This window comes from Mustela lutreola, chromosome 5, assembly GCF_030435805.1.
Source record: "Mustela lutreola isolate mMusLut2 chromosome 5, mMusLut2.pri, whole genome shotgun sequence".
Taxonomy (NCBI): domain Eukaryota; kingdom Metazoa; phylum Chordata; class Mammalia; order Carnivora; family Mustelidae; genus Mustela; species Mustela lutreola.
The window spans coordinates 78913801-78939019 of NC_081294.1; the positions used below are offsets into that span (position 1 = coordinate 78913801).

The 25219-nt window shown below is 42.8% G+C and overlaps 1 protein-coding gene across 4 annotated transcripts in view; it reads left to right on the forward strand.

The window, feature by feature from the left end:
- The first annotated feature begins 1040 nt into the window (after nt 1–1040).
- LOC131832177 (protocadherin gamma-C5) overlaps nt 1041–25219 on the forward strand; it is a 183059-nt gene continuing 158880 nt past the window's right edge. The window contains exon 1 of one of the 4 annotated variants that reach the window (XM_059174857.1): nt 1041–3670. In XM_059174857.1, coding sequence (XP_059030840.1) covers nt 1250–3670 — 2421 coding nt within the window. In that variant the 5' untranslated portion in view covers nt 1041–1249. Of the gene's footprint in view, nt 3671–10351; nt 13285–16066; nt 18679–21094; nt 23658–25219 lie in introns of those variants that run through there. The other 3 variants (XM_059174849.1, XM_059174848.1, XM_059174859.1) reach the window with 3 other exon arrangements.

Consider the following 25219-nt stretch of genomic DNA (forward strand, 5'->3'; position numbering starts at 1 on the left):
GGGGCCCCTGGGTGGCTCAGTGGGTTAAAGCCTCTGCCTTCTGCTCGGGTCATGATCCCAGGGTCCTGGGATCGAGCCCTGCGTCAGGCTCTCTGCTCAGTGGAGAGCCTACTTACCATTCTTTCTCTGACTGCCTCTCTGCCTACTTGTGATCTCTGTCTGTCAAATAAATAAATAAAATCTTTAAAAAAAGAAAAAAATTTCTATTAATAAAACCAGTTTCTCTTGGAGAAAATATTAAGTGTGATTTTAGGAGAACACATATTATTTAAGGGCTTGTCTAAAAATAAAGATGTGGCCATTTCCTTCTCAGTTTTGAAGAATAATATCACTATCTCTTGTGTCTCTTAAATTTGAAGTCTAAATTAGATACTCATATGACATTTTCCAGTGAAGTTCTATTCAAAATATATTGCCTTTGAGTGAATTAAAGGTCCTTTAAAATCCACATAGTACATAGACACTTCAGAAACGAGTTTTGAAAAAATAAGAAATGGTTAAAACACATTAAAATTCAATGGTTTCTGATAAATATTCAAAGCACAATGGAAAGAAAATGGACAGTCCAATTTTTAAAAGTCTAGCTTACATTTTAAAAGTTTATTTATCCTCTAGTTTTTATTTGATTCACCAAAGGGTAGTTGCTCTTCTGCGTAGCCTGAGAAACTGTCAAGTGGTCAAGATATACTAGAGAAGTGGAGGTATGATTTTTGTTCCTTGTGATGATATTACCTGAATAGCAAACAGGGAAAACAGATAGCTTAGGTATATTGAGATTCTACTGTATATTGCAATTTAGTAACAGTTAGATATGATTAAATAAACATAATAGTTTCTCATTTTCATTATTATATTATATTATATTATATTATCAATAACTACTTCCTTGACAATAAACCAAGACTTAAGGAAAGATAGATGAGGTTAACAAAGGTAAGTTTCAGTATTATCTATGAGTGTAGTAACTGGTGAGGACTCTGGGCGCCGCTGTTCACCAGTCTGGGAGATACAGGCTGCGCGTGCGCACTCTCACCCCCAAAGGGGGAAAAAAAAAAAAAAAAAAAAAAAGCTTCTTAGAACCTCCATCATCGTCAGATTGAAAACAGCCTCCCTGAAGCTTCCCAGACCCTACTTCTGGACCACTTTCTGCTCTGAAATCTTCTGAAAATTCGGTTAATTTAGGCTCAGAAGAACAGAGAAACAATACTCTCGGTACCGGACTGGGAGTAAACTACGAAGCGAGAGAGCAATGGTGATTCGGGGGAAGCAGCTCAGCTGCAGTGAGCTGTTCCTGCTATGCCTTTTTCTGGGGCTGTCGTGGGAAGCTTGGGCTGGAAAGATCCGATACATGGTGCCAGAAGAGACAGACAAAGCTTTCTTCGTGGGCAACATCGCTGAAGACCTGGGGCTGCAACCTCAGGAGCTCACAGAACGCAGAGTTCGCATCATCTCTAGAGGTAGGTCGCAGCTTTTTGCTCTGAACCCTCGAAGTGGCAGCTTGGTCACAGCGGGCAGGATAGACCGGGAGGAGCTCTGTGCACAGAGTATGCAGTGTCTGGTGAGTTTTAACATCTTGGTAGAGGATAAAATGAAGCTTTTCCCTGTTGAAGTGGAAATAATTGATATTAATGACAACACTCCCCAGTTTCAGTTAGAGGACGTGGAATTTAAAATGAATGAAATAACTACTCCAGGTACCAGGATCCCTCTACCTTTGGGGCAAGATCTTGATGTGGGTATGAATTCACTGCAGAGCTACCAGCTCAGCTCCAATCCTCATTTCTACCTGGATGTGCAACAGGGAGCTGATGGATCCCAACTCCCAGAGATGGTGCTGCAGAGTCCCCTGGATAGGGAAGAAGAAGCTATGCACCACCTCCTCCTCACGGCCTCTGATGGGGGCAACCCAGTCCTTTCAGGAACACTCCGCATTCATGTTCAGGTGGTAGATGCAAATGACAACCCTCCAGCATTTACTCAAGCACAGTACCACACGAGTGTCCCAGAGAATGTGCCACTGGGCACTCGGCTGCTTACAGTAAAAGCTACTGACCCAGATGAAGGAGTCAATGGGGAAGTAGCGTACTCATTTCACAATATAGACCACAAAATAGCCCAGATATTTCAGCTGGATTCTTACACAGGAGAAATATCAAATAAGGAAGCCCTGGATTTTGAAGAATACAAAATTTATTCAATGGAAATTCAGGCTCAGGATGGGGCAGGCCTCATGGCCAGAGCTAAGGTGCTGGTCAAAGTTCTGGACATAAATGATAATGCCCCAGAGGTGACCATGACCTCTGTCACCACTTCAGTCCCTGAAAACTTTCCTCCTGGAGCTATAGTTGCTCTTATCAGTGTGCATGACCAGGACTCTGGAGACAATGGTGATACTACCTGTTCCATTCCTGGAAATCTACCCTTTAAATTAGAAAAGTTGGATGATAATTTTTACCATTTAGTGACAGAAAGAACACTGGACAGAGAACTTACCTCTAGGTACAACATCACAGTAACAGCAACAGATCATGGAACTCCAGCTCTATCTACTGAAACTCACATTTCACTGCAAGTGACAGATATCAATGACAACCCTCCTGTTTTTCCCCAGGACTCCTACTCTACCTTTATTCTAGAAAACAATCCTCAAGGTGCTTCCCTCTTTTCTGCAACAGCCCATGATGCCGACAGCAATGAGAATGCACTAGTCACTTACTCCTTGGTGGAGGACACCATCCAGGGAGTGCCTCTGTCCTCGTATGTTTCCATCAACTCAGACACTGGAGTCTTATATGCCCTGAGATCCTTCGACTATGAACAGTTACAGGACTTTCAACTGAGAGTGGTAGCATGTGACAGTGGCGACCTGCCGCTCAGCAGCAATGTGTCGTTGAGCCTATTCGTACTGGACCAGAATGACAACACACCGGAAATTCTTTATCCCGCTCTCCCCACTGATGATTCCACAGGTGTGGAGCTGGCGCCCCGATCCGCAGAGCCTGGCTACCTGGTCACCAAGGTGGTGGCAGTGGACAGAGACGCTGGCCAGAACGCCTGGCTGTCCTACCGCCTGCTCAAGGCCAGCGAGCCAGGGCTCTTCGCGGTGGGGCTGCACACGGGCGAGGTGCGCACAGCGCGGGCCCTACTGGACAGAGACGCGCTCAAGCAGAGCCTGGTGATGGCGGTGCAGGATCACGGGCAGCCCCCTCTGTCGGCCACCGTCACGCTCACCGTGGCCGTGGCCGACAGCATCCCCGACGTCCTGGCGGACCTGGGCAGCATCGGGACCCCCGCCGACCCAGACGATGCGGACCTTACGCTTTATCTGGTGGTGGCGGTGGCGGCCGTCTCCTGCGTCTTCCTCGCCTTCGTCATCGTGCTGCTGGCGCTCAGGCTGAGGCGCTGGCACGCGTCGCGCGTGCTCCAGGCTTCAGGAGGCGGGCTGGTGGGCGTGCCGGCCTCGCACTTCGTGGGCGTGGACGGGGTGCGGGCTTTCCTGCAGACCTATTCGCACGAGGTGTCCCTCACCGCGGACTCACGCAAGAGTCACGTGATCTTCCCCCAGCCCAACTATGCGGACACGCTCATCAGCCAGGAGAGCTGTGGGAAAAGCGAGCCTCTTCTGGTATCTCAGGATTTACTTGAAGACAAAAAGGAAACATTTTCTCAGGTAAACTTCTACTAAATTTTTCTAGGTAAAAATAATCAGAGTTTATTTACTGTCACTCTTTACTATTAACAGTTCTATTACCCACGTATTTTTGTAGATTTCTATTTACAGATTCTGGGAAATTATTATTAAATGTTTATATCCAGGCGCACCTGAGTGGCTCAGTGGGTTAAGCCTCTGCCTTTGGCTCAGGTCATGATCCCAGAGTCCTGGATCGAGCCCCACCTCGGTTTCTCAGCTCAGCGGGAGGCCTGCTTCCTCCCTCTCTCTGCCTGCCTCTCTGCCTACTTGTGATCTCTCTTTCAAATACATAAATAAAATATTTTTACAATGAAGAGCATTGCATCAGAAACAAGAAAATACAACTTCTAATATTTTCTTGCTTTCCTCTGTTCAAATAATTTAATTTTTCTTGTTTTACCATTCTCTTATCTGGAAAGGATAGGGTTTGACTAGAAAAGATCCACCAATATTTATGTGACTAACAATGCTTTAAATTTCTCTCAGTTATAAATACTAATTTATCCCTAAACTTAGAATAAATGTCATCTGGCAAGGCCTCTTTTATTTGGGGACATTTAAAGAGGTAAAGGTTGTCTAAAATACTATTTTTAGTTGTGTTAGGATTAACTTATAGGAATATATATATATATATATATATATATGTTGGGAATTTTTGTGGAATATCTTAGCCCTTTGTTTCATCTTTTAGTTTGAGATAATTCATGTATTCTGAGGAATATATTAGATGTTTAAGAACTTATGAAATGAGGTAATAAAGTGAATGACAGGAAATTTACTATGCAACTTGAGAAGTTGTTTTGAAGCCTCCTGACTTGTATATTATGCCTATAATGGAAGCGACTAACAACAACCAAGTATATATTCCGTTTTAATGTGTGTGTTAACTCTTCTCAAGAAATGTATCATAGGGGAGTATGTCCGTGCTTTGATAAACTTTCTCTGCGCCAATAAATTAAAGAGCTAAACAAACTATAAAAATAAGAAATCAAAAGCTTGGTAAGGCATAGATAAAAGATAAATATATATATGGGTCAGAGATGGAACAGAAAGTGGTGAGCCACACTAAATGGGAATTCTTGTCTTGGCTTAGATACAGGCATAAGATCAGGAGGTCATTCCAGCACTGTTACAGGGACAGAGTGCTTCAGGTTAAACAAGGAACCTGAGCCAGACTTACTACAGACTTACTACTAGAATCGAAAATAAGCAGTTCGGCCCCTCAACTACCTAAAACAGGGAGAAATTGCATGAAAATGCTGCCTACCAATTCCTGTGGTCATGACTTTTTGCAACCTGCAGACCAAAGGTGGAAAGTGGATACAGGTGCTAGCTTCAGAAGATGAACACCAAGTTTCTTAGACATGAGCTGTAATATTGACACTACTACTGCTGCACACGATTAAAAGACCTACTTATGTCCTGGGACCTGGAATAAAAACAATTTTAAAACTATAAGAGACAAAACCCTGAACCCAGAAGGGAGGGAGAGTGGGAGAGAAAATAGAAGAGAGAGAGCAATTAAGAAACTCTTCCACTTAAAATAAATCTACAAACCAGGGACACCTGGGTGGCTGGGTTGGGCTGCTGCCTTCAGCTCAGGTCATGATCCCAGTGTTCTGGGATCGAGTCCCACATCGGGCTCCTTGCTCAGCAGGAGGCCTGCTTCTCCCTCTGCCTCTGCCTGCCACTCTGTCTGCCTGTGCTCACTCTCTCTGACAATAAATCAATAAATCTACAAACCAAAATGTTGAAACATCGTCTTCTGGAGTTATTGTTGCTTGTGAGATACTTTCAACAAATTGTCGTTAATTTAAGGTATCTCTGTTTTCTGTCTAATGGCTTTTTAAAAAAATTCTCTCATCCTTCTATATGTCTAAGCATTGATTTTTATTTTTATTTTCTGTTTGGAGTACACTCTCAATAACATAAGTTATTTCATGGGGCACCTGGGTGGCTCAATTGGCTAAGTATCTTATTCTTGGTTTCAGCTCAGGTCATGACCTCAGGGTCCTGGGATGGATCCCTCCCATGGGCTCCATGCTCAGCAGGGAGTCAGCTTGACTCTGCTCCTCTGGCCCTCCTCATGTGCACGCACTTTTCTTTCTCTCTCTCAAATAAATAAATCTTTTTAAAAAGTGACATTAAAAGAAGTTACATTAGTTATTTCAATTCTGGATTTTCTCAGCTCCTGTTAATTTAAAATTTTTTATTTTATATATATATAAGTTAGCAAAATTTAGCTATTAAAATACAGAAATTACGAAGCTGGATGATTTTTAAAACCCATCAATATTCTGCCAATAAGATATATGCTTAAAGCAAATTCTACTAAAATAGTGAAAATAAAAATATATATGTGGACACACAAAAGAAAGCAGTCATGTCAGTGTTAATATAACAGCAAGTAGTGTTTAAGACAACAAACATTAATGGTGATTTTTAAAAATATTTTATTTATTTATTTAACAGAGAGAGACACAGCAAGAAAGGGAACACAAGCAGGTGGAGTGGGAGAGGGAGAAGCAGGTTTCCCGCTGAGAAGGAGTCCGATGTGGGGCTTGATCCTAGGACCCTGGAATCATGACCGGAGCGAAGGCAGACACTTAATAACTGAGCCACCCAGGTGCCCCAATGGTGGTTTTTTTTTTTTAATGAACTGCTCATAATTATGAAAAACCAGACAAACCAAAAGATATAAAAAATATAGGCCCCCATCACTGAGCAATATAGCTTTGAAAAGAATACCAAGAGATTTAAACTCAGTGTCATAAGAAATAATATACCCCACAGGGACAAAATTACTAAGCATACAGAAAATTTGAGCAATAGAATCTATAAGCTTGATCTAATAAATCTGTATAGAATCCTATGTACAACAAATACAGAATAGCTGTTCTTTACATGAACACCTGGAATCTACAGCAATTTACTACATAGTCATAAAAAAGAGTAAATTTCAAAGTATCAATAATATATGTGCCTTATAACATGTACTTAATCCATAAGGCTGGGGTGGGGAAAATAGAGACAGGTAGGTAAAAGGGTACAAACTTACAGTTGTAAGATGAATAAGGCCTGGGGCTCCTGGGTGGCTCAGTCCTTAAGCATCTGCCTTCAGCTCAGGTCATGATCCCATGGTACTGGGATCGAGTCCTGCTTCGGTCTTCCTGTGTGGTGAGCCTGCTTCTTCCTCTCCCTTTGCCTGCCGCTCCTCCTTCTTGTGCTCACACACACACTCTCTCTCTGTGTCAAATAAACAAATAAAATCTTTAAAAGTAAAGAATAAGTCCTGAGTATCTATTATATAACATATATAACATTATATCTATTATATATGACTACAGTTGATAATATTAAATTTTGTTGTATAATAGAAATTTTTTCAGAGAGAACTTAAGTGTTCTCACACATATAAAGAAGTAAATATTTGAGGTGATGGATGTGTTAATTAAATCAATAAGGGGAATCCTTTCACGACGTATACATATATGATCTCATCACGTTGTACACTTTAAATATCTTACAATTTTATTTATTAATTGTACCTCAATAAAATTGGAAAATTACAAAGCAAATATTTAACAATAGTAAAAGGGAAACAAAAAAAGTTTGGACACTTAAATCTATACCCCTAAATTACTCTTGGATTTTAAAAAACCACAATGGAAATAAGAACTATTTAGAAAGGAAAAAAAATTAGGGGCGCCTGGGTGGTTCAGATGGTTAAGCATCTGCCTCCAGTTCAGGTCATGATCCCAGGGTCCTGGGATTGAGCCCTGCATGGGGCTTCTCACTCAGCAGGGAGCCTGCTCCCCCTTCCCCCCGCCTGCTTCTCTGCCTACTTGTGATCTCTGTCTGTAAATAAATAAATAAAATCTTTTAAACAAAGGAAAAAAATTAAAATATTATTTAAAACTGTGGAATACAGGGACACCTGGTTGGCTCAATCAGTTGAACATGCATCTTGATCTCAGGGTCATGAGTTTGAGCCCCATGTTGGATGTGGAGCATATTTAAAATTAAATAAAATAAAATTAAATTGTGGAATACAGCTGAAAGAGTACCTAGGGGTAAATTTATAGACAAATAAAATAACTAAAAACAAAACAAATTATTTAAAATAAGTGAGTTTAGCAAGACACTCAAGAAACAAGGCAAACAAGAAACATTGTATCAGCGGGGCACCTGGGTGGCTCAATGGGTTAAGCCTCTGTGAGCTTCGGCTCAGGTCATGATCTCAGGGCCCTGGGATTGAGTCCCCCATCCGGCTCTCTGCTCAGCGGGGAGCCTGCTTCCCTCTCTCTCTCTCTGCCTGCCTCTCCATCTACTTGTGATTTCTCTCTGTCAAATAAATAAATAAGATCTTAAAAAAAAAAGAAACATTGTATCAGCATAAACTTTAAGAAAATAATAGGGAAAAAACAATGCTTAGAGTATAACTTATTAATATACAAACAAGAAAGAATTCTGATGATAAAGCAATAGAAGCAGACAGTAAAAGTCATACGGAGACCAGTGGGGAGAAGTTAAAATTCTGTGAAGTCCAGTGCTAGGACTAATATAGAGTAGGCAGATGGCCTATTAAAAAAATTGTTTTTAAGGATTCTAAAAGAAAACCCCAAATTCTGATTAACAACAAAGACTTGGAAAAGGAGAAAGGAAAGCAGGAGAGACTGGGGGAAAATAAAACAATTTGATTCAAAGCAAGAAGCATGAGTGGGAAATAATATCAGAGTAAAAACAGCTATTGCCAAAGACAAAGAACAGATAATTCCTTTTTTTAAAGATTGTTTAAAATTTATTTATCTGAGAGAGAGAGTGTGAGAGAGGAGAGTGTCAGAGGGAGAAGCAGAGTCCCTGTTGAGCAGGGAGCCTGATTGGGGACTCCATCCAAGGACTCTAGGATCATGACCTGAGCTGAAGGCAGTCGCTTAACCAACTGAGCCACCAAAGCACCTCAAAACAGTAATTCTTTAGAGAACTGCAGTAAGGGATGTTGAACAGTTATTCAATGAGTACCGAAACATCAAAACAATGTTGATGAAAAGATTTTAAAAATCTAAAAAAGTAGAGGCCCTACTAGAAAACAAGGTGAGTCAATATCACTGGTTTCCATTTTTTCCATTCTCAGAGGAATGGATAAAAATAAAAATGAAAAAAGTTCAACAAGGAAGAAACCAAAAGATAAACAGACTGAAGTGAGATCAGAAGTGGGCAATCTCATTTAAGAAGTTGATTCAAAATTTTAATTAAGACAGTATCCAACCCAATCTACCACATACTAAAAAATAATATTATAATTATGACTAAATAGAGTTTATTTTAAGGATGCAAGGATATTCTAATATAAGAAAATCTAATAATGCAAAACTCCATATTAAGAAATTAAAGATAAAAAACCACATATTCATTTAAATAGAGGCATTATAAAGCTCTTGAGAATATTCAACACATGATTAAAATTGTTTAGCAAAATAGGAATTGAAGGAAACATCTTTAACCTGATAGCGTACTTACAAAAACTTAGAGGACTACCCAAAGCAATCTACAGATTCAGTGCAATCCCTATCAAAATCCCAGTGATTTTTTTTTGCAGAAATAGAAAAAAAATCTAAAATTCATACGAAGTAGCAAGGAACCTCAAATAGCCAAAACAATCTTGAAAAAGAACAGGGGCCCCTGGGTGGCTCAGTGAGTTAAGCGTCTGCCTTCGGCTCAGGTTGTGTTCTCAGGGTCCTAGGGTCCCCAGGTCAGGCTTTCCACTCAGTGGGGAGTCTAATTGCCTTCTCCCTCTGACTTTCCCCTTTATTTGTGCTCTCTCTTAAAGAAATCTTTAAAAAAATAAGAAGAACATAGAAAAATCCCCTTCGCTTTCCTTAACATTTCCTTGCGACCTTCCACCTCCAACCATTTGTGCTGAGGGTCTAGAACACTATTCCAGCCTCTTCACCCATTCCTACCTTGCTCCTACCGTTTACGACATCTTCAGTAATGTCTTGGGAAATTTTTGACCCCGAGATCTAGGTTAGATACCCTTCTTATGTACCCCTTTCCATTGCTCAGTGTTTCCCACCTTTGTAGCAGTTAACATATTCTATTAAAATATTCCATTGAGTTTTCTGTATCCTCCCCTATACTGTAAGCTTCCTGAGAGCAAGGACCATGTTAATCAGGTTCATCATTTCTTTTTTTTTTTTTTTTTTTTTTTTTTTTTTTTTTTTTTTTAAAGATTTTATTTATTTATTTGACAGAGAGAAATCACAAGTAGGCAGAGAGGCAGGCAGAGAGAGAGAGAGAGAGAGGAGGAAGCAGGCTCCCTGCTGAGCAGAGAGCCCGACGCGGGACTCGATCCCAGGACCCTGAGATCATGACCTGAGCCGAAGGCAGCGGCCCAATCCACTGAGCCACCCAGGCGCCCAGGTTCATCATTTCTTATGAACAAATGGGGAACAAACAGGCAAATTGCCGGGTATACAATAGTCACCCAATTAAGTGTTGGATAATTCACTTTTTAAAATACAGATGTTGAAGTTTAATTCTAAGGCATCAAGCACAGAAATCCAAAATATATGACCTTAGAAGATAATGTAGCTAATGTTCTAAAGTTGATCTTACAGTCTTTGAATATAAAATAAGAAGTTGGAGATGTTTGGAGCAAGGGCAGAAGCAGCCTTGATGGATGCCTTGAGTGTTCAGTAGTAACACTTCCCTAGCAACTACTATCAAGGTCACATTTGTTTAAACATTCTTATTAATTTTGAGAAAAAGACTCCTGACTTGAAAGAGCTACTTCTAAGGTATCTTAAAACTAAGATTCTTCAAAGCAACTTGAAAGTCACAAAGCTAGCAAGCAAGAAGTAACTTTGGGTTTGCCTTAGAGGGTGCAGAAATTACTTAGGCCTCTGAGCGTCGCTGTTGACCACCTTAGAAGTAAAAGCCTGCAAGACACCCAGTCCAACTTTACTGCTCCCACAACAAAAAGGGCTGGGCGCTTGGCCCCCAAGCTTCCGCACGGGGGAGAAAAATCAGTCCAGCAGCTGAAAGTTCTCTCTACAGTGACCTGGGTCCTGTGATCCTGGTTCCCTCAGACCCTGAGGAATAAAGACTTTCAGAATCTCACACTGGGTGCTGGAAGTTTCGTGGGAGAAAAGATTGCAGCAGAAGAAATGGCGGCTCTGCAAAAATTGCCACAATGTGGAAGGCTTACCCTGCTCTGCTTTCTTTTGGCTGTCTTGTGGGAAGTTGGAGCTAGGCAGATGCACTATTCTGTGCCAGAAGAGACCGACAAAGGCTCCTTTGTGGGTGACATCGCCAAGGACTTGGGGCTGGAGCCCCTGGCACTGGCAGAGCGTGGAGTCCGCATCGTCTCCAGAGGTAGGACACAGCTTTTTGCTCTGAACCCGCGAAGTGGCAGTTTGGTCACCAAGGATAGGATAGACCGAGAGGAGCTCTGTGCTCAGAGTGTGCAGTGTCTGGTGAATTTTAACATACTCCTGGAAGACAAATTAAACATTTATTCAGTAGAAGTGGAAGTAACAGATATTAATGATAATGCCCCTCACTTTGGAGTAGAGGAACTAGAGCTAAAAATAAGTGAAACGACTGCCCCGGGATTCCGAATTCCCCTAAAGAGTGCGCATGATGCAGACGTAGGAGAAAACACACTTCAGAAGTACGAACTGAACCCAAATAACCACTTCTCCCTGGATGTGCGAAGCGGAGTGGATGGGAACAAGCACCCTGAGTTGGTGCTGGAACTTGCCCTGGACCGAGAGGAGAAGGCCGTTCACCACCTCGTCCTTGTGGCTTTGGATGGAGGCAGCCCAGTCCGATCCGGCACCTCCTGCATCCGCGTGACCGTCCTAGATGTGAATGACAATGCGCCTGTATTTACACAGCCCGAGTACCGTGTAAGTGTTCCTGAGAATATTCCCGTGGGCACTCGGATACTCACAGTGACTGCCACTGATACAGATGAGGGATACAATGCTCAAGTGGCATATTATCAAGAGAAAAATCCAGGAGAAACCTCACAGGTATTTGAGCTTGAGTCAACGTCTGGAGAGATAACAATCACAAAGAGTCTAGATTTTGAGGATGCCAAAGTCCATGAAATTGATATTGAAGCTCAGGATGGTCCAGGCCTTCTGACCAGGACAAAGGTTATTGTGACAGTTCTGGATGTGAATGACAATGCCCCAGAATTTTACATGACATCTGTTACTAGCTCAATTCCTGAAGACTCTCCCCCAGGAACCATAATTGCACTTTTCAATGTACATGACAGAGACTCTGGGATGAATGCATTTATCACATGTTCACTTCCTGAGAACCTTCCTTTCAAGTTAGAAAGATCAGTGGACAATTACCACCGACTGGTTACAAACAGAGCCCTTGACAGGGAACAGTTTTCCTTTTACAACATCACTGTGACTGCTAAAGATGGAGGGAAACTATCTCTGTCCTCGGATGCTTACATTTTGCTGCAGGTGGCAGACATCAATGACAACCCACCCACCTTCCCTCACGTGTCCTACTCTGCCTATATTCCTGAAAACAATCCCAGAGGTGCCTCTATCATTTCTGTGTCGGCCCATGACCCTGACAGTGATGACAATGCCCATGTAACTTATTCTTTGACCGAAGACACTCTTCAGGGTACACCCCTCTCCTCTTACATCTCCATCAACTCTGACACCGGCATCGTGTATGCGTTGCGCTCCTTTGACTATGAGCAGGTTAGAGACCTACAGCTATTGGTGACAGCCAGCGACAGTGGGGACCCTCCACTCAGCAGCAATGTGACACTTAGCATATTTGTGCTGGACCAGAACGACAATGTCCCCGAAATCCTGTACCCCGCTCTTCCCACTGACGGTTCCACAGGCGTGGAGCTGGCGCCCCGATCCGCAGAGCCCGGCTACCTGGTCACCAAGGTGGTGGCAGTGGACAGAGACGCTGGCCAGAACGCCTGGCTGTCCTACCGCCTGCTCAAGGCCAGCGAGCCAGGGCTCTTCGCGGTGGGGCTGCACACGGGCGAGGTGCGCACAGCGCGGGCCCTGCTGGACAGAGACGCGCTCAAGCAGAGCCTGGTGGTGGCAGTGCAGGATCACGGGCAGCCCCCTCTGTCGGCCACCGTCACGCTCACCGTGGTCGTGGCCGACAGCATCCCCGACGTCCTGGCGGACCTGGGCAGCATCGGGACCCCCGCCGACCCAGACGATGCGGACCTCACGCTCTATCTGGTGGTGGCGGTGGCGGCCGTCTCCTGCGTCTTCCTCGCCTTCGTCATCGTGCTGCTGGCGCTCAGGCTGAGGCGCTGGCACGAGTCGCGTGTGCTTCAGGCTTCAGGAGGCGGGCTGGTGGGCGTGCCGGCCTCGCACTTCGTGGGCGTGGACGGGGTGCGGGCTTTCCTGCGGACCTATTCGCACGAGGTGTCCCTCACCGCGGACTCGCGCAAGAGTCACCTGATCTTCCCCCAGCCCAACTATGCGGACACGCTCATCAGCCAGGAGAGCTGTGAGAAAAAGGATTTTCTATCAGCACCTCAGGCTTTATTTGAAGATGAAGGAGAAGAAACAGTTCCCCAGGTAAATTCCCTTCACAATATACTTACAAGCTATTGCTAAAATAAACATGTATTTATTTACTTAGCTGCCTCCTTTGTTTACCCCCATCTTTTCTATTTTTCATATTTCCTTGTGAATATATCAGTTCTTATGAAATTAATCTTGGCGAATTATATCTTAGTAGCTCTAAGTGTTCACTAAGGGGAAGGGGGGCTAGAATCATTTATCATGAATATAAGTCAGGAGTTAGTATCAGGTGAATATTATATTTAGGTTATCAAAGAGCATTCCATTAAGAACTGGTATATCTGGCTTTTCATACTTTCTTTCCCATCCCTGGACAAATCATCTCATCTACCTGGGTCAATAATTCTTTCTCTCTTAAAAATATGGAGGTTGAGGGGCCCCTGGCTGGCTCAGTTGGTGAACCATGTGTCTTGATCTGGTGGTCATTAGTTTGAGCCCTATGTTGGCGGTAGAGTTTACTTTAAAAAAAAAATAAAATAAAAAGATAATTTTTAAAAATGAAAGTTGAATTTTATGTTTACGCAAGTGCATTAAAAGTCATGGTTTTTGTTTTATATTTTTTTGTTTTATATTTTGATCTATGAGTAATGGAATGCTGTAGTTTCTTCTCACTCAATTTTAATAATTTTCCTTCAGTTTGGCAGTGAGGTTCTTCATTTTATTTGATTTGTATGACCTTCCCTTTTTAAAAAATGGAAATTTAGAAATATATGCTTCACTGTATTTTAGGAAGGTATGTCATGGTATCTCAGCTTAGTTAAAAATCCTACTATTTTCTAAAGTAGTGGTGGGGGTGCCTGGGTGGCTCAGTAGTTAAGCGTCTACGTTTGGCTCAGATCGTGAATCCTGGGATTGAGCCCCACATTAGGGTTCCATGCTCTGTAGGACACCTGTATTTCCCTCTCCTACTCCCTCTGCTTGTATTCCCTCTCAAATAAATAAATAAATAAATAAAATCTTTTAAAAAATAAAGTAGTTGTTGCTTAACAAAATGATATAATTATTGTTTGCTCTATAATAAATGGGTAGTTTAAGAGTAAATGTGTTTCTCTTTGATGTTTTTATTTTCTCATATCTGGAAACCATATTTACTTTCTATCATTAAAAATAATATGTATCCTCAAGGGATTCAAAGGCCAGATAAAATAATTGCCCCTAAAAAATCCTTCTTATACATTTCTCCTCTCAAAGATTCCTACTCACAGCACTGTTAAAAATATTTCCAGTTCCTCACCTAACCTTAGTTTCCCTCACAACCACTGTCTTTCTTACTCATTCCTCTTTCCATGTCAGCGTTTAGTATGTTTGTTTTGCTTTTAATAATGAAGAACAATGACCACAGTAATATTCTCTGAAACTAAGATCTTTTAAATTTTGATTTGGAAGTAATCATGTACTAACTGAATCTTGTGTTTAATGGTATTATCATCTTTCAAGGTACTGTGATTTTTAATTATACTTAAAGGCATTTGAGGAGAGCTGATCTAAGCCAATGCGCCTCTTGTGTTTTATTACTATTATGTAATTCTCTAGGAGATAAAACTGAAACTTATTGTGGAATAATACATTATAACACCTTTACTTCTAGGTAATAAATAAAGTATAAACTAAGAAAAATTAAAGACAGTTCCTTATAGTGTTTATGTTATCTCTTCACAAGAATTAATGCCTTATGGATAAATTTATAATAGTACATGCTTGAAATGACAAATGTATTTCTATTTCTGTGCTTGGAGAGGTAAACAAATACAGAGAAAGCATGTCTGGAACATAATACAAAAGTTTACTTCTACTAGTTTTAGTTTGGGTCTTTGAAAAACACCCTCACTCTAGATTTAGACAAAGTGAATTACTTCCGGTACCCTGAAGTTCTTTGATTTCTCTCTCACAGCTAGACATTGCCATACTGTTCTCTCTCACATCCAGGCCTTTTTCCTGATCCATGCCTGTTATTTTTGTGTGTGTGTTTTGTTTTGTTTGTTTGTTTTTGGCAGAGAGTTAGCACAAGAGCAGCAGGCAGAGGGAGAGGGAGAAGCAGACTCTCCACTGAACAGGGAGCCTGATGTGGGGCTTGATCCCAGGACCCAAGGATCATGACCTGATCTGTAGGCAGTCACTTATCTGACTGAGCCACCTGGCTCCTGTCATGTTTCTTGAGAGAGTCTTTGCTAATCTCCAAGGCCAGGTTCGAGGCCCTCCCATCACCTTTGGCTTCTTCCATTTTGTTAGTTTTCTCAATGCACTGGAATTCCTTGTTTGATTTTATCTTCATAGCTTTTCAGGGGAGGGAAGTGGTTATGTTCATATCATTTACCTTAAATCCCCACATATCGTCTAACATCCAATTTTATGTTTGTTTAATGAATGTGTTAAATTAAAAATATTGAATCTTAGGTGTCATGCTATCAAGGACAAACTTCAATAAGTATAATTATAAATATGGCTTATTTTTTCTTGTTTTTAAACTTTGAACATTTCAAAACAGTAACTCCAGCGTGTTTGAAGCAATATTTGTGGTGTTAAGGTTAGAGCATGGCTTCCCAAGGAACTTGAAGTTACATACTTTAATTTATAGCAATTCGAGTGTGTGAAATAGAAACCAATCCCATTACCTCTGATAAAGAGGATTGCAGGTGTTGGGGAAACTTAAAAATGACTTACTTGGGTTTGTCTGAGAGGGTGCAGTAAACCAATAGGCCTCTGAGTGTCGCTGTTGACCACTCAAGGAGGAAAACGGAGCTGGAGAGCTAGTCCACCATTTCCTTGTTCATAAAAAGCAAAGAACGAGTCAATCAGACTGCGGAAGATCGGAGGCTGCTACAAAGCTCACTTTGTCAGTCAACCAGCTCTGTGACTCCTAAATTAGGACCATAAAAAGCTTAGTTCTTTGAGAAAAAAATGATATTTGAGTCCATCGTGGGCAATTGGAACCTATTTCACAGAAAATAATTCACCAAAGAGAAAATGATCAAATACCTGACATACAAACACTGCAAAGGACTGACCCTGCTGAGCGTGCTTCTGGGGACGCTGTGCAAGACTGGATCCGGGCAGATCCACTACTCAGTGCAGGAGGAGCTGGACAAAGGCTCCTTTGTGGGCAACATCTCCGAGAACCTGGGACTCGAGCCCTGGGAGCTGGCAGAGCGTGGAGTCCGCATCGTCTCCAGAGGTAGGACGCAGCTCTTTGCTCTGAACCTGCGAAGCGGCACCTTGGTCACAGCAGGTAGGATAGACCGGGAGGAGCTCTGCGCTCAGAGCACGTTGTGTCTGGTGAAATTTAACATCCTGGTTGAAGACAAATTGAAAATTTTTGAAGTAGAAATAGAAATTAAAGACATTAATGATAATGCTCCTGATTTTCTAACAGAGGAATTGGAAATAAAAATTGGTGAACTAACAGTTTCTGGAACTCGATTTCCACTTAAGACTGCATTTGACCCAGATGTGGGCATGAACTCCCTTCAGAACTACCACCTCAGCCCCAATGACTACTTCTCCCTGGCTATGAAGCATGTCTCTGATGGGGCCAAGTACCCAGAGCTGGTACTAGAAAGGGCTCTGGACCGTGAGCAAAAGAAAGTTCACCAGCTTGTCCTCATTGCTTCTGATGGTGGAAACCCTGTCCGCTCTGGCAACTTGTACATCCAAGTGGTAGTTCTGGATGCAAATGACAACCCACCAGTATTTACTCAATCTGAATATCAAGTAAGTATTCCAGAGAACTTGCCATTGGGTACCACACTGCTCACAGTGAATGCCACTGACCCTGATGAAGGATTCAATGCTCAAGTGTCCTATATTCTAGATAAAATGCCTGGGAAAGTCGCTCAGATGTTTGATCTCAATTCAGTGACTGGAGATATATCAATTTTAAAAAGTCTAGATTATGAGGATGCTACATTCTATGAAATTAAAATTGAAGCACAAGATGGACCTGGTCTCCTTTCAAGAGCTAAGATTTTAGTCACAGTCCTGGATGTGAATGACAATGCCCCAGAAATTGCAATCACTTCTCTTACTGGGTCAGTCCCAGAAGAGGCTCCTGCTGGAAGAGAAATTGCCCTGATCAATGTGCACGATCAGGATTCTGGGCAAAATGGGCAAGTCACAGTTTCTGTCCTGGGAAATATTCCATTTAATTTAGAAAAATCAATAGACCAATATTACCGCTTAGTGACATCCAGATCTCTAGACTGTGAACAGGTGTCTGAATATAACATCACTCTCAGAGCCACAGATGGGGGAAATCCCCCACTGTCCATGAGCACTCATATCACTCTGCATGTTGAAGACATCAATGACAACCCACCTGCCTTCAGTCAGTCCTCCTACTCTGCCTACATTCCTGAAAACAACCCCAGAGGAGCTTCCATCTTCTGTGTGATCGCCCAGGATCCCGACAGCATCCACAATGCCCACCTCATTTATGCACTGACTGAGGATACTATCCAGGGAGCACCTCTCTCCACCTATGTCTCCATCAATTCTGACACTGGTGTCGTGTATGCGCTCCGTTCCTTTGACTATGAGCAGGTTAGAGACCTACAGCTATTGGTGACAGCCAGCGACAGTGGGGACCCTCCACTCAGCAGCAATGTGACACTTAGCATATTTGTGCTGGACCAGAACGATAATGTCCCCGAAATCCTGTACCCCGCTCTTCCCACTGACGGTTCCACAGGCGTGGAGCTGGCGCCCCGATCCGCAGAGCCCGGCTACCTGGTCACCAAGGTGGTGGCAGTGGACAGAGACGCTGGCCAGAACGCCTGGCTGTCCTACCGCCTGCTCAAGGCCAGCGAGCCAGGGCTCTTCGCGGTGGGGCTGCACACGGGCGAGGTGCGCACAGCGCGGGCCCTACTGGACAGAGACGCGCTCAAGCAGAGCCTGGTGGTGGCGGTGCAGGATCACGGGCAGCCCCCTCTGTCGGCCACCGTCACGCTCACCGTGGCCGTGGCCGACAGCATCCCGGACGTCCTGGCGGACCTGGGCAGCATCGGGACCCCCGCCGACCCAGGCGATGCGGACCTCACGCTCTATCTGGTGGTGGCGGTGGCGGCCGTCTCCTGCGTCTTCCTCACCTTCGTCATCGTGCTGCTGGCGCTCAGGCTGAGGCGCTGGCACGCATCGCGTGTGCTTCAGGCTTCAGGAGGCGGGCTGGTGGGCGTGCCGGCCTCGCACTTCGTGGGCGTGGACGGGGTGCGGGCTTTCCTGCAGACCTATTCGCACGAGGTGTCCCTCACCGCGGACTCGCGCAAGAGTCACCTGATCTTCCCCCAGCCCAACTATGCGGACACGCTCATCAGCCAGGAGAGCTGTGGGAAAAGCGAGTCCTTCCTGGTATCTCAAGATTTACTAGAAATGAAAGGAGACCCCAACCTACTTCAGGTAAGTTTATTTCTTTCTTGGAACACTATGAAGAACAATTTTGGCCGTGTAGCTAATATATAGATTTAATGCACATTTATTTGAAAATAAAACAATGTGATAGTCCTTATGTTGCCTAAGTATCTGATCTTCCTGACCTGGTTATGACTGAGTGAGCCTAAGTATCGAATTCTGGCCAATATACTGTAAATGGAAGTAATATGTGCCTCTGTCTGGAGGAAGCTCTTGTTGGCATTGTAAGAATTTCTAGATCTCTGTGCTATTTTTTGAAATTGTGACTGTTTCTTCGATTTGAGTGCTTGAGTAACTATACCAAGAGAAGATCTCTGTGGTTGTCATACATTGGTGTGTATACGTGTGATAAATAGACTTTTTTTCATTTTAACTTCCTGTGATTTGAAGTCTGTCTCTCCAACCTACTTAGCTTATCCTGACTGATACAAACAAAAATATAAGTACTAGGTATCTTAGGTGCCTGTAAAATGATGCTTGCTCTTTCCACACCAGGCCACACTCTTTTCATCTCAATGACATAGAAACTGTTGAGTAAAAAAAAATGTACAGCTTGATCAAGTGGTTTTACCTGGCCCGTATTCCTTACTGTGTATACCTAAAGTATGTGTGGGTGTATGTGTGCATTCATATTGATTTCAGCCTTTTGTCTGAAGGTGGGGAGGTCAGTTGCCTAAACCGTTATGAGTCTTGGAGGGACATTTCTTGTCCTTGAGAAGGATCTTTAAAAATGCAAGGATATATGTCTCATCTCAGCAGGACATTTCCAGACCAGCTACTCCAACAATAGAATAGAGTCCTACAACTTTCTTGAGTCAGAAATTTATGAAATTACTTTCACCCATGAAATCACCTCAGAGAGTCATCCAAAATGAGACCAAAATATATTTCTTTAGATTTCAAATAAAAGAACATCTCTCTCCCTCAATATATTAGTATTCAAGAGTGTGAGATTCAGGGCCTAAACAAAATAACTGAGAACAGGGAAAAGTGTATTTTCACTCAAACATACAAATACATCTCAGGGAAAAAAAAAAGGCACGTGATCTTCAAAATGTCTTTTTTAAGGGAAAATATTTATAGTGTGATAAAGTGATATTAGTATGACTTTCCTCATAATGAGAAAAATTACTAAATAGGTAATGCCAAGGGAACTTTAGATGCTCAAAGTGAATTTTCTAAGAATCTTGTATAAAACAAAGCCTACATAAATGTTGTGAAAGTGTACAGAGAGTACAATTTTCATCTATTTTTGTAGGTAATGAAAGGTCTCAGACATTCCATTTCACTAAAAAGGATTTTCTTAAGGAGGGGGAAGAATTCATTATAGTAGAAAAGGGAACAGCAAAAGAAACAGAAAATATAAAGTCACGAAGTAGGGAAAGCAATGAAAATAATGTCCTAGAAAAATAGATAATAGTCTGTTCTGACTGGAGTGTAATGTGAGTGTGTATTAACACTGCAAAACAGTAGAATAAATCACTATATTGGTATCTAATTTGGTAGTGCATTTGAAATAAAGGTATTTGTATTAGTCACCCAAGGTGAGTTCAAGGATTACAGGGTAAGTTTCAAAATGGAGTGTCCAAGGACTCTCAACACCTCTCCAGGATTTACCAGTGATCAGGGTAAATTCATTATACTTATTAATAGTATAAATCAGCTGGAGCTGATTTACCATGGAGTATTGCATTTACATTCATATAGTAAAAATCATTAATTTTATAAAAATAAATATGGCATTCACAAGATTGTGCTGTATAAAAGCATGTGTACTAAATTGGTCACTTAAAATATCAGGCTGTGCTGTACTTAATGTGAAGATTGCCTATGCTTTAAAAAAAATGAGGAATACATTAAAATAAGTCTAAGGCTTGACTCACTCTTTTTTGCGAAGTCTGTATCTTTGGAAAGTATTACTGAATGGTAAAGTATGGAGAGAGTTAAAACACTATATAAAACAGATTATGGATTTTACAAAAACGTAAGGATCATAGTTCACTAAAATGTGGATAAAAAGTCAGTAACTTATTTGGTTAAATCTATACTACTCGTGCCAGTGTTTGTAAATACAGTGAAATAAATAAGTGAAGATATTTTTGCCCCCAAAATCAAAAAAAATGAGTGTAAGCCTTGTGAAATTTTTTAATGAAAAAAAGAATGTAAAATTATAGTATTGCTTATGAAGTGATGAAAACTAGAACATACCAAATTTAGAGGGAAAATATGAATACTTGGTTTTTCCAACAAATAGACAAGGTACATATAGATTCAAGAGCTTACACGTTGAGGGTAAATGGCTGGACAATATGCAGTTCTTCCAGACAACCTCCAGGCGCCGCTGTTGACCAAAGGGAAGAAAGGTTCTCAATTCTGCGGGAGAGTTAGGCAGTGTTTTCTGGCTTTGTCCTGCACACAGAACGCGGAGGCAGCGCCTGTACACCCACCAACTGAAGTCCTACCCTCAAATTACAAAAGTCCAGGTGCTGTCACTGCTTTTTTTTTTAAACATCCCAGAGACATTCTGAAAAGAAGCTTCCCAGGGAGTTCAAAAAATGCAAAGAAGCTCCAGAAAAGCTGAACCAATGAAAATTCAGGTACTGTTTCTCTTCCTGCTGTCTTTGTTGTGGGGGGCTATCTCCCAGCAGATCCAGTACGTTATTCCGGAGGAGCTGGCCAAGGGCTTGCGGGTGGGGAATCTTGCCAAGGACCTGAAGCTCAATGTCCAGGAACTGCCAGCTCGAAAACTGCGGGTTAGTGCAGAGAATTTATTCAGTGTGAATGCAGAGAGTGGGGATTTGTTAGTGAACGGTAGAATAGATAGAGAGGAAATCTGCGGAAGGAAATCCAAGTGTGCACTAGAATTTGAAACGGTTGCTGAAAATCCAATGAATGTTTTCCACGTGATTGTTGCAATCCAAGATATTAACGACAATGCACCACGTTTCACTGCAAAAGGCATTGACTTGGAAATCTGTGAGTCAGTCTTACCAGGTGTAAAATTCCCTCTGGATTCTGCACAAGATGCAGATGTAGAAAGTAACTCACTAAAGATATACACTATCAACTCCAATGAACACTTCTCTGTGACAACGAAGGAAAGTCCTGATGGAAGTAAATACCCAGAATTACTTCTGGAAAAACCTCTGGACAGAGAACAGCAGAGCTCCCACCAGTTAATCCTGACCGCCATGGACGGTGGAGACCCTCCACTAAGCGGCACCACCCAGATCCGGATTCAGGTCACTGATGCCAATGATAATGCTCCAGTGTTCAGCCAGGACACATACAGAGTTAGCCTCCAAGAAAATGTTCCCGCGGGGACCTCTGTGCTCCAAGTGATGGCTGCCGACCAGGACGAGGGTGATAATGCAAAGATCACCTATGCCTTTCTCAGTGCCCCAACAAGTACCAGCCTCCTCTTCAATCTCAATCCAAATACTGGTGACATTACAACCAATGGTACATTGGACTTTGAAAAGACAAGTAGATACATGTTGGTTGTAGAAGCCAAGGATGGAGGGGTGCACACAGCTCACTGTAATGTTCAGATTGAAATTGTTGATGAGAATGACAATGCCCCAGAAGTCACACTGATGTCCTATTCTAACCAGATTCCTGAGGACTCAGACCTTGGAACTGTAGTAGCCCTCTTTAAAGTGAGAGACCGTGACTCTGGGCAAAACGGTCTGGTGAACTGCTATATTCAGGAAGATGTTCCTTTCAAATTAGAATCCACCTCCAAGAATTATTACAAGCTGGTGATTGACAGTGCCCTAGATAGGGAGCAGATGGCCGAGTACAATGTCACTATCGCCGCCACTGACAAGGGCAAACCCTCCCTATTCTCCAGTACAAGCGTCACCCTACATATCAGCGATATCAACGACAACGCGCCAGTTTTCCACCAGGCCTCCTACTTGGTCCACGTGGCAGAGAACAATCCTCCTGGCGCCTCGATTGCACACGTCAGCGCCTTTGACCCGGATCTGGGGCCCAACGGTCGCGTCTCCTACTCCATCATCGCCAGCGACCTGGAGCCACGGGCGCTGGCGTCCTACGTGTCCGTGAGCGCGCAGAGCGGGGTGGTGTTCGCGCAGCGCGCCTTTGACCACGAGCAGCTGCGCGCCTTCGAGCTGACCCTGCAGGCGCGCGACCAGGGCTCGCCCGCACTCAGCGCCAACGTGAGCCTGCGCGTGTTGGTGGGCGACCGCAACGACAACGCGCCGCGGGTGCTGTACCCGGCGCTGGGGCCGGACAGCTCGGCGCTGTTCGACACGGTGCCACGCGCCGCGCAGCTTGGCTACCTGGTCACCAAGGTGGTGGCGGTGGACGCCGACTCGGGACACAATGCCTGGCTGTCGTACCACGTGCTGCAGGCCAGCGAGCCGGGACTCTTCAGCCTGGGGCTGCGCACGGGCGAGGTGCGCACGGCGCGTGCTTTGGGCGACCGGGACGCGGCCCGCCAGCGCCTGCTGGTCGCTGTGCGGGATGGGGGACAGCCGCCGCTCTCGGCCACGGCCACGCTGCTCCTGGTTTTCGCCGACAGCTTGCAGGAGGTGCTGCCGGATGTCAGCGACCGCCCTGAGCCCTCTGACGCCCAGGCTGAGTTGCAGTTTTACCTGGTGGTGGCTTTGGCCTTGATCTCGGTGTTGTTCCTCCTCGCGGTGATTCTGGCGGTTGCTCTGCGCCTACGCCGCGGGAGCCGGGCTGTCTGGAGCTGCTTTCCACAGGATCTCAGTTCCAAGTCCGGACCTGGAGTTCTCCCCAGTTACAGTGAAGGGACTTTGCCTTATTCCTACAATCTGTGCGTGGCCTCACGATTAGCTAAGACAGAGTTTACTTTTTCCAACCTGAAACCAGACATGGTTCCTTCTCGGGATCTCCTTTGTGACGATACTTCTATGGATGTATGTGTCAGCAGTGAAGACCCCCAAATCGTTTCTGACTCGTCTTTTGCGCCTCACGTGAGTTTCTGCAAACCTGCGTTTATTCTCAGTCGTGCATAATTATTTTTATTGTTCATTTTCCTAGTGATGTTAGTAGTAGGAGAGGTGTATTGGATGGGTGGAGATTGGCGTCTTGATTGCTCAGTAGTCTTGGTAGTTAGCTGATTAGAACTTCTCAATTTGTACTGTTGACGATTTTGTATGTTCAGAATATATTGCTAAAGAGAGCTTGTTCTTGGATGCCACTACCTTTAGTAATAACACTGCCTGTGTTAGCTGATGTGTGATACTATTTTTTTCAAGCTTTATTCTTAGTATAGGTGCTACCAAAGGGAGCACTTCAAGCTTTATTCTCTATGAATTTACTGACAGTTCTTTCTGCTTAAGTTAATGTTCATCTTCATCAAATAATAGCTTTTTTCATCTTTTTGCTGCAATATGTATTTTTAATTAAGACTTTAGGAATTAAGTCTCAGCATTTCTTTGCTTACCACATGTAGCAAAGACTGATTTGGATCACTAACTTTGGGTCAGTTTTATTCGCATTCTATTATCTCATTCAAAAATAACCTTCTGGGCATCTGGCTGGCTCAGTCAGTAGAGCATGTGAGTCTTGATCTCCAGGTTGTGGGTTCGAACCCCATGTTGGGTATGAAGATTGCTTAAAAATAAGATCTCTAGGGACACCTGGGTGACTCAGTTGGTTTAGCGTCTGCCTTCTGTTCAGGTCATGATCCCAGAATCCTAGGATCGAGCATGGTGTCCAGCTCTCTGCTGGGTGGTGGGCACCTGCTTCTCCCTCTCCTGTCTACTGCTCCATCTATTTGTGTTCTCTCTCTCTCTCTCTCTGTCAAATAAATACAATATTTACAAAAAATAAAATCTTTGAACAAATAATCTTAACCATTCTGAAATAATTTTTATACTCTTTCTACTTTTTGACTGTAATAATAAGGAATGTATTGAAACTTTTTGTATATAAAGCCTCTTCCATGTTTCTATTTTTTAAGTATAGGTTTCTGAGAAGCAAATCAAATTTTTTCACAACATCTCATTTACCTCCCAGTCCCCAGCAATTTGTGACTCCTTTGAGGATTGTGAAAATTACCTTTTCCTATGCTCTCCAAAGTCTGATGATTTTACAACTCTGAATAAATACTGGGCTTTCTTGTCTGATTAAAATTTATAAGTAACTTCTAGAAGCTAATTATTATGTGAGGAGTAATCTAAAGAACTGGCTACTTTCTGCTTTATATTAAATTTTCTAAGATTAGTTAAGGACTGAAAGTACTCATGTGTAAGAAATCTTAAACATGCAGTAATAATATATATACACCTACTAAAAATTTTCCTTTTAGTTGTTCTTTCTAAAATCACACCTAAAGTAAACTAATAAATGATAATAAAATAATAAATTCAGGATTGTCCTTATATGAAAAGATACTGAATATTGTCTCCTTTTTACAGACAAAGCTTCAGTTTAACTATTCTGTCTTCTTTATTATTTATTTTTAACATCAGAGTTACTTACCCATTGATTTAGGGCTTTGCAGTTATATTAGTAATGCACTCATTAAACA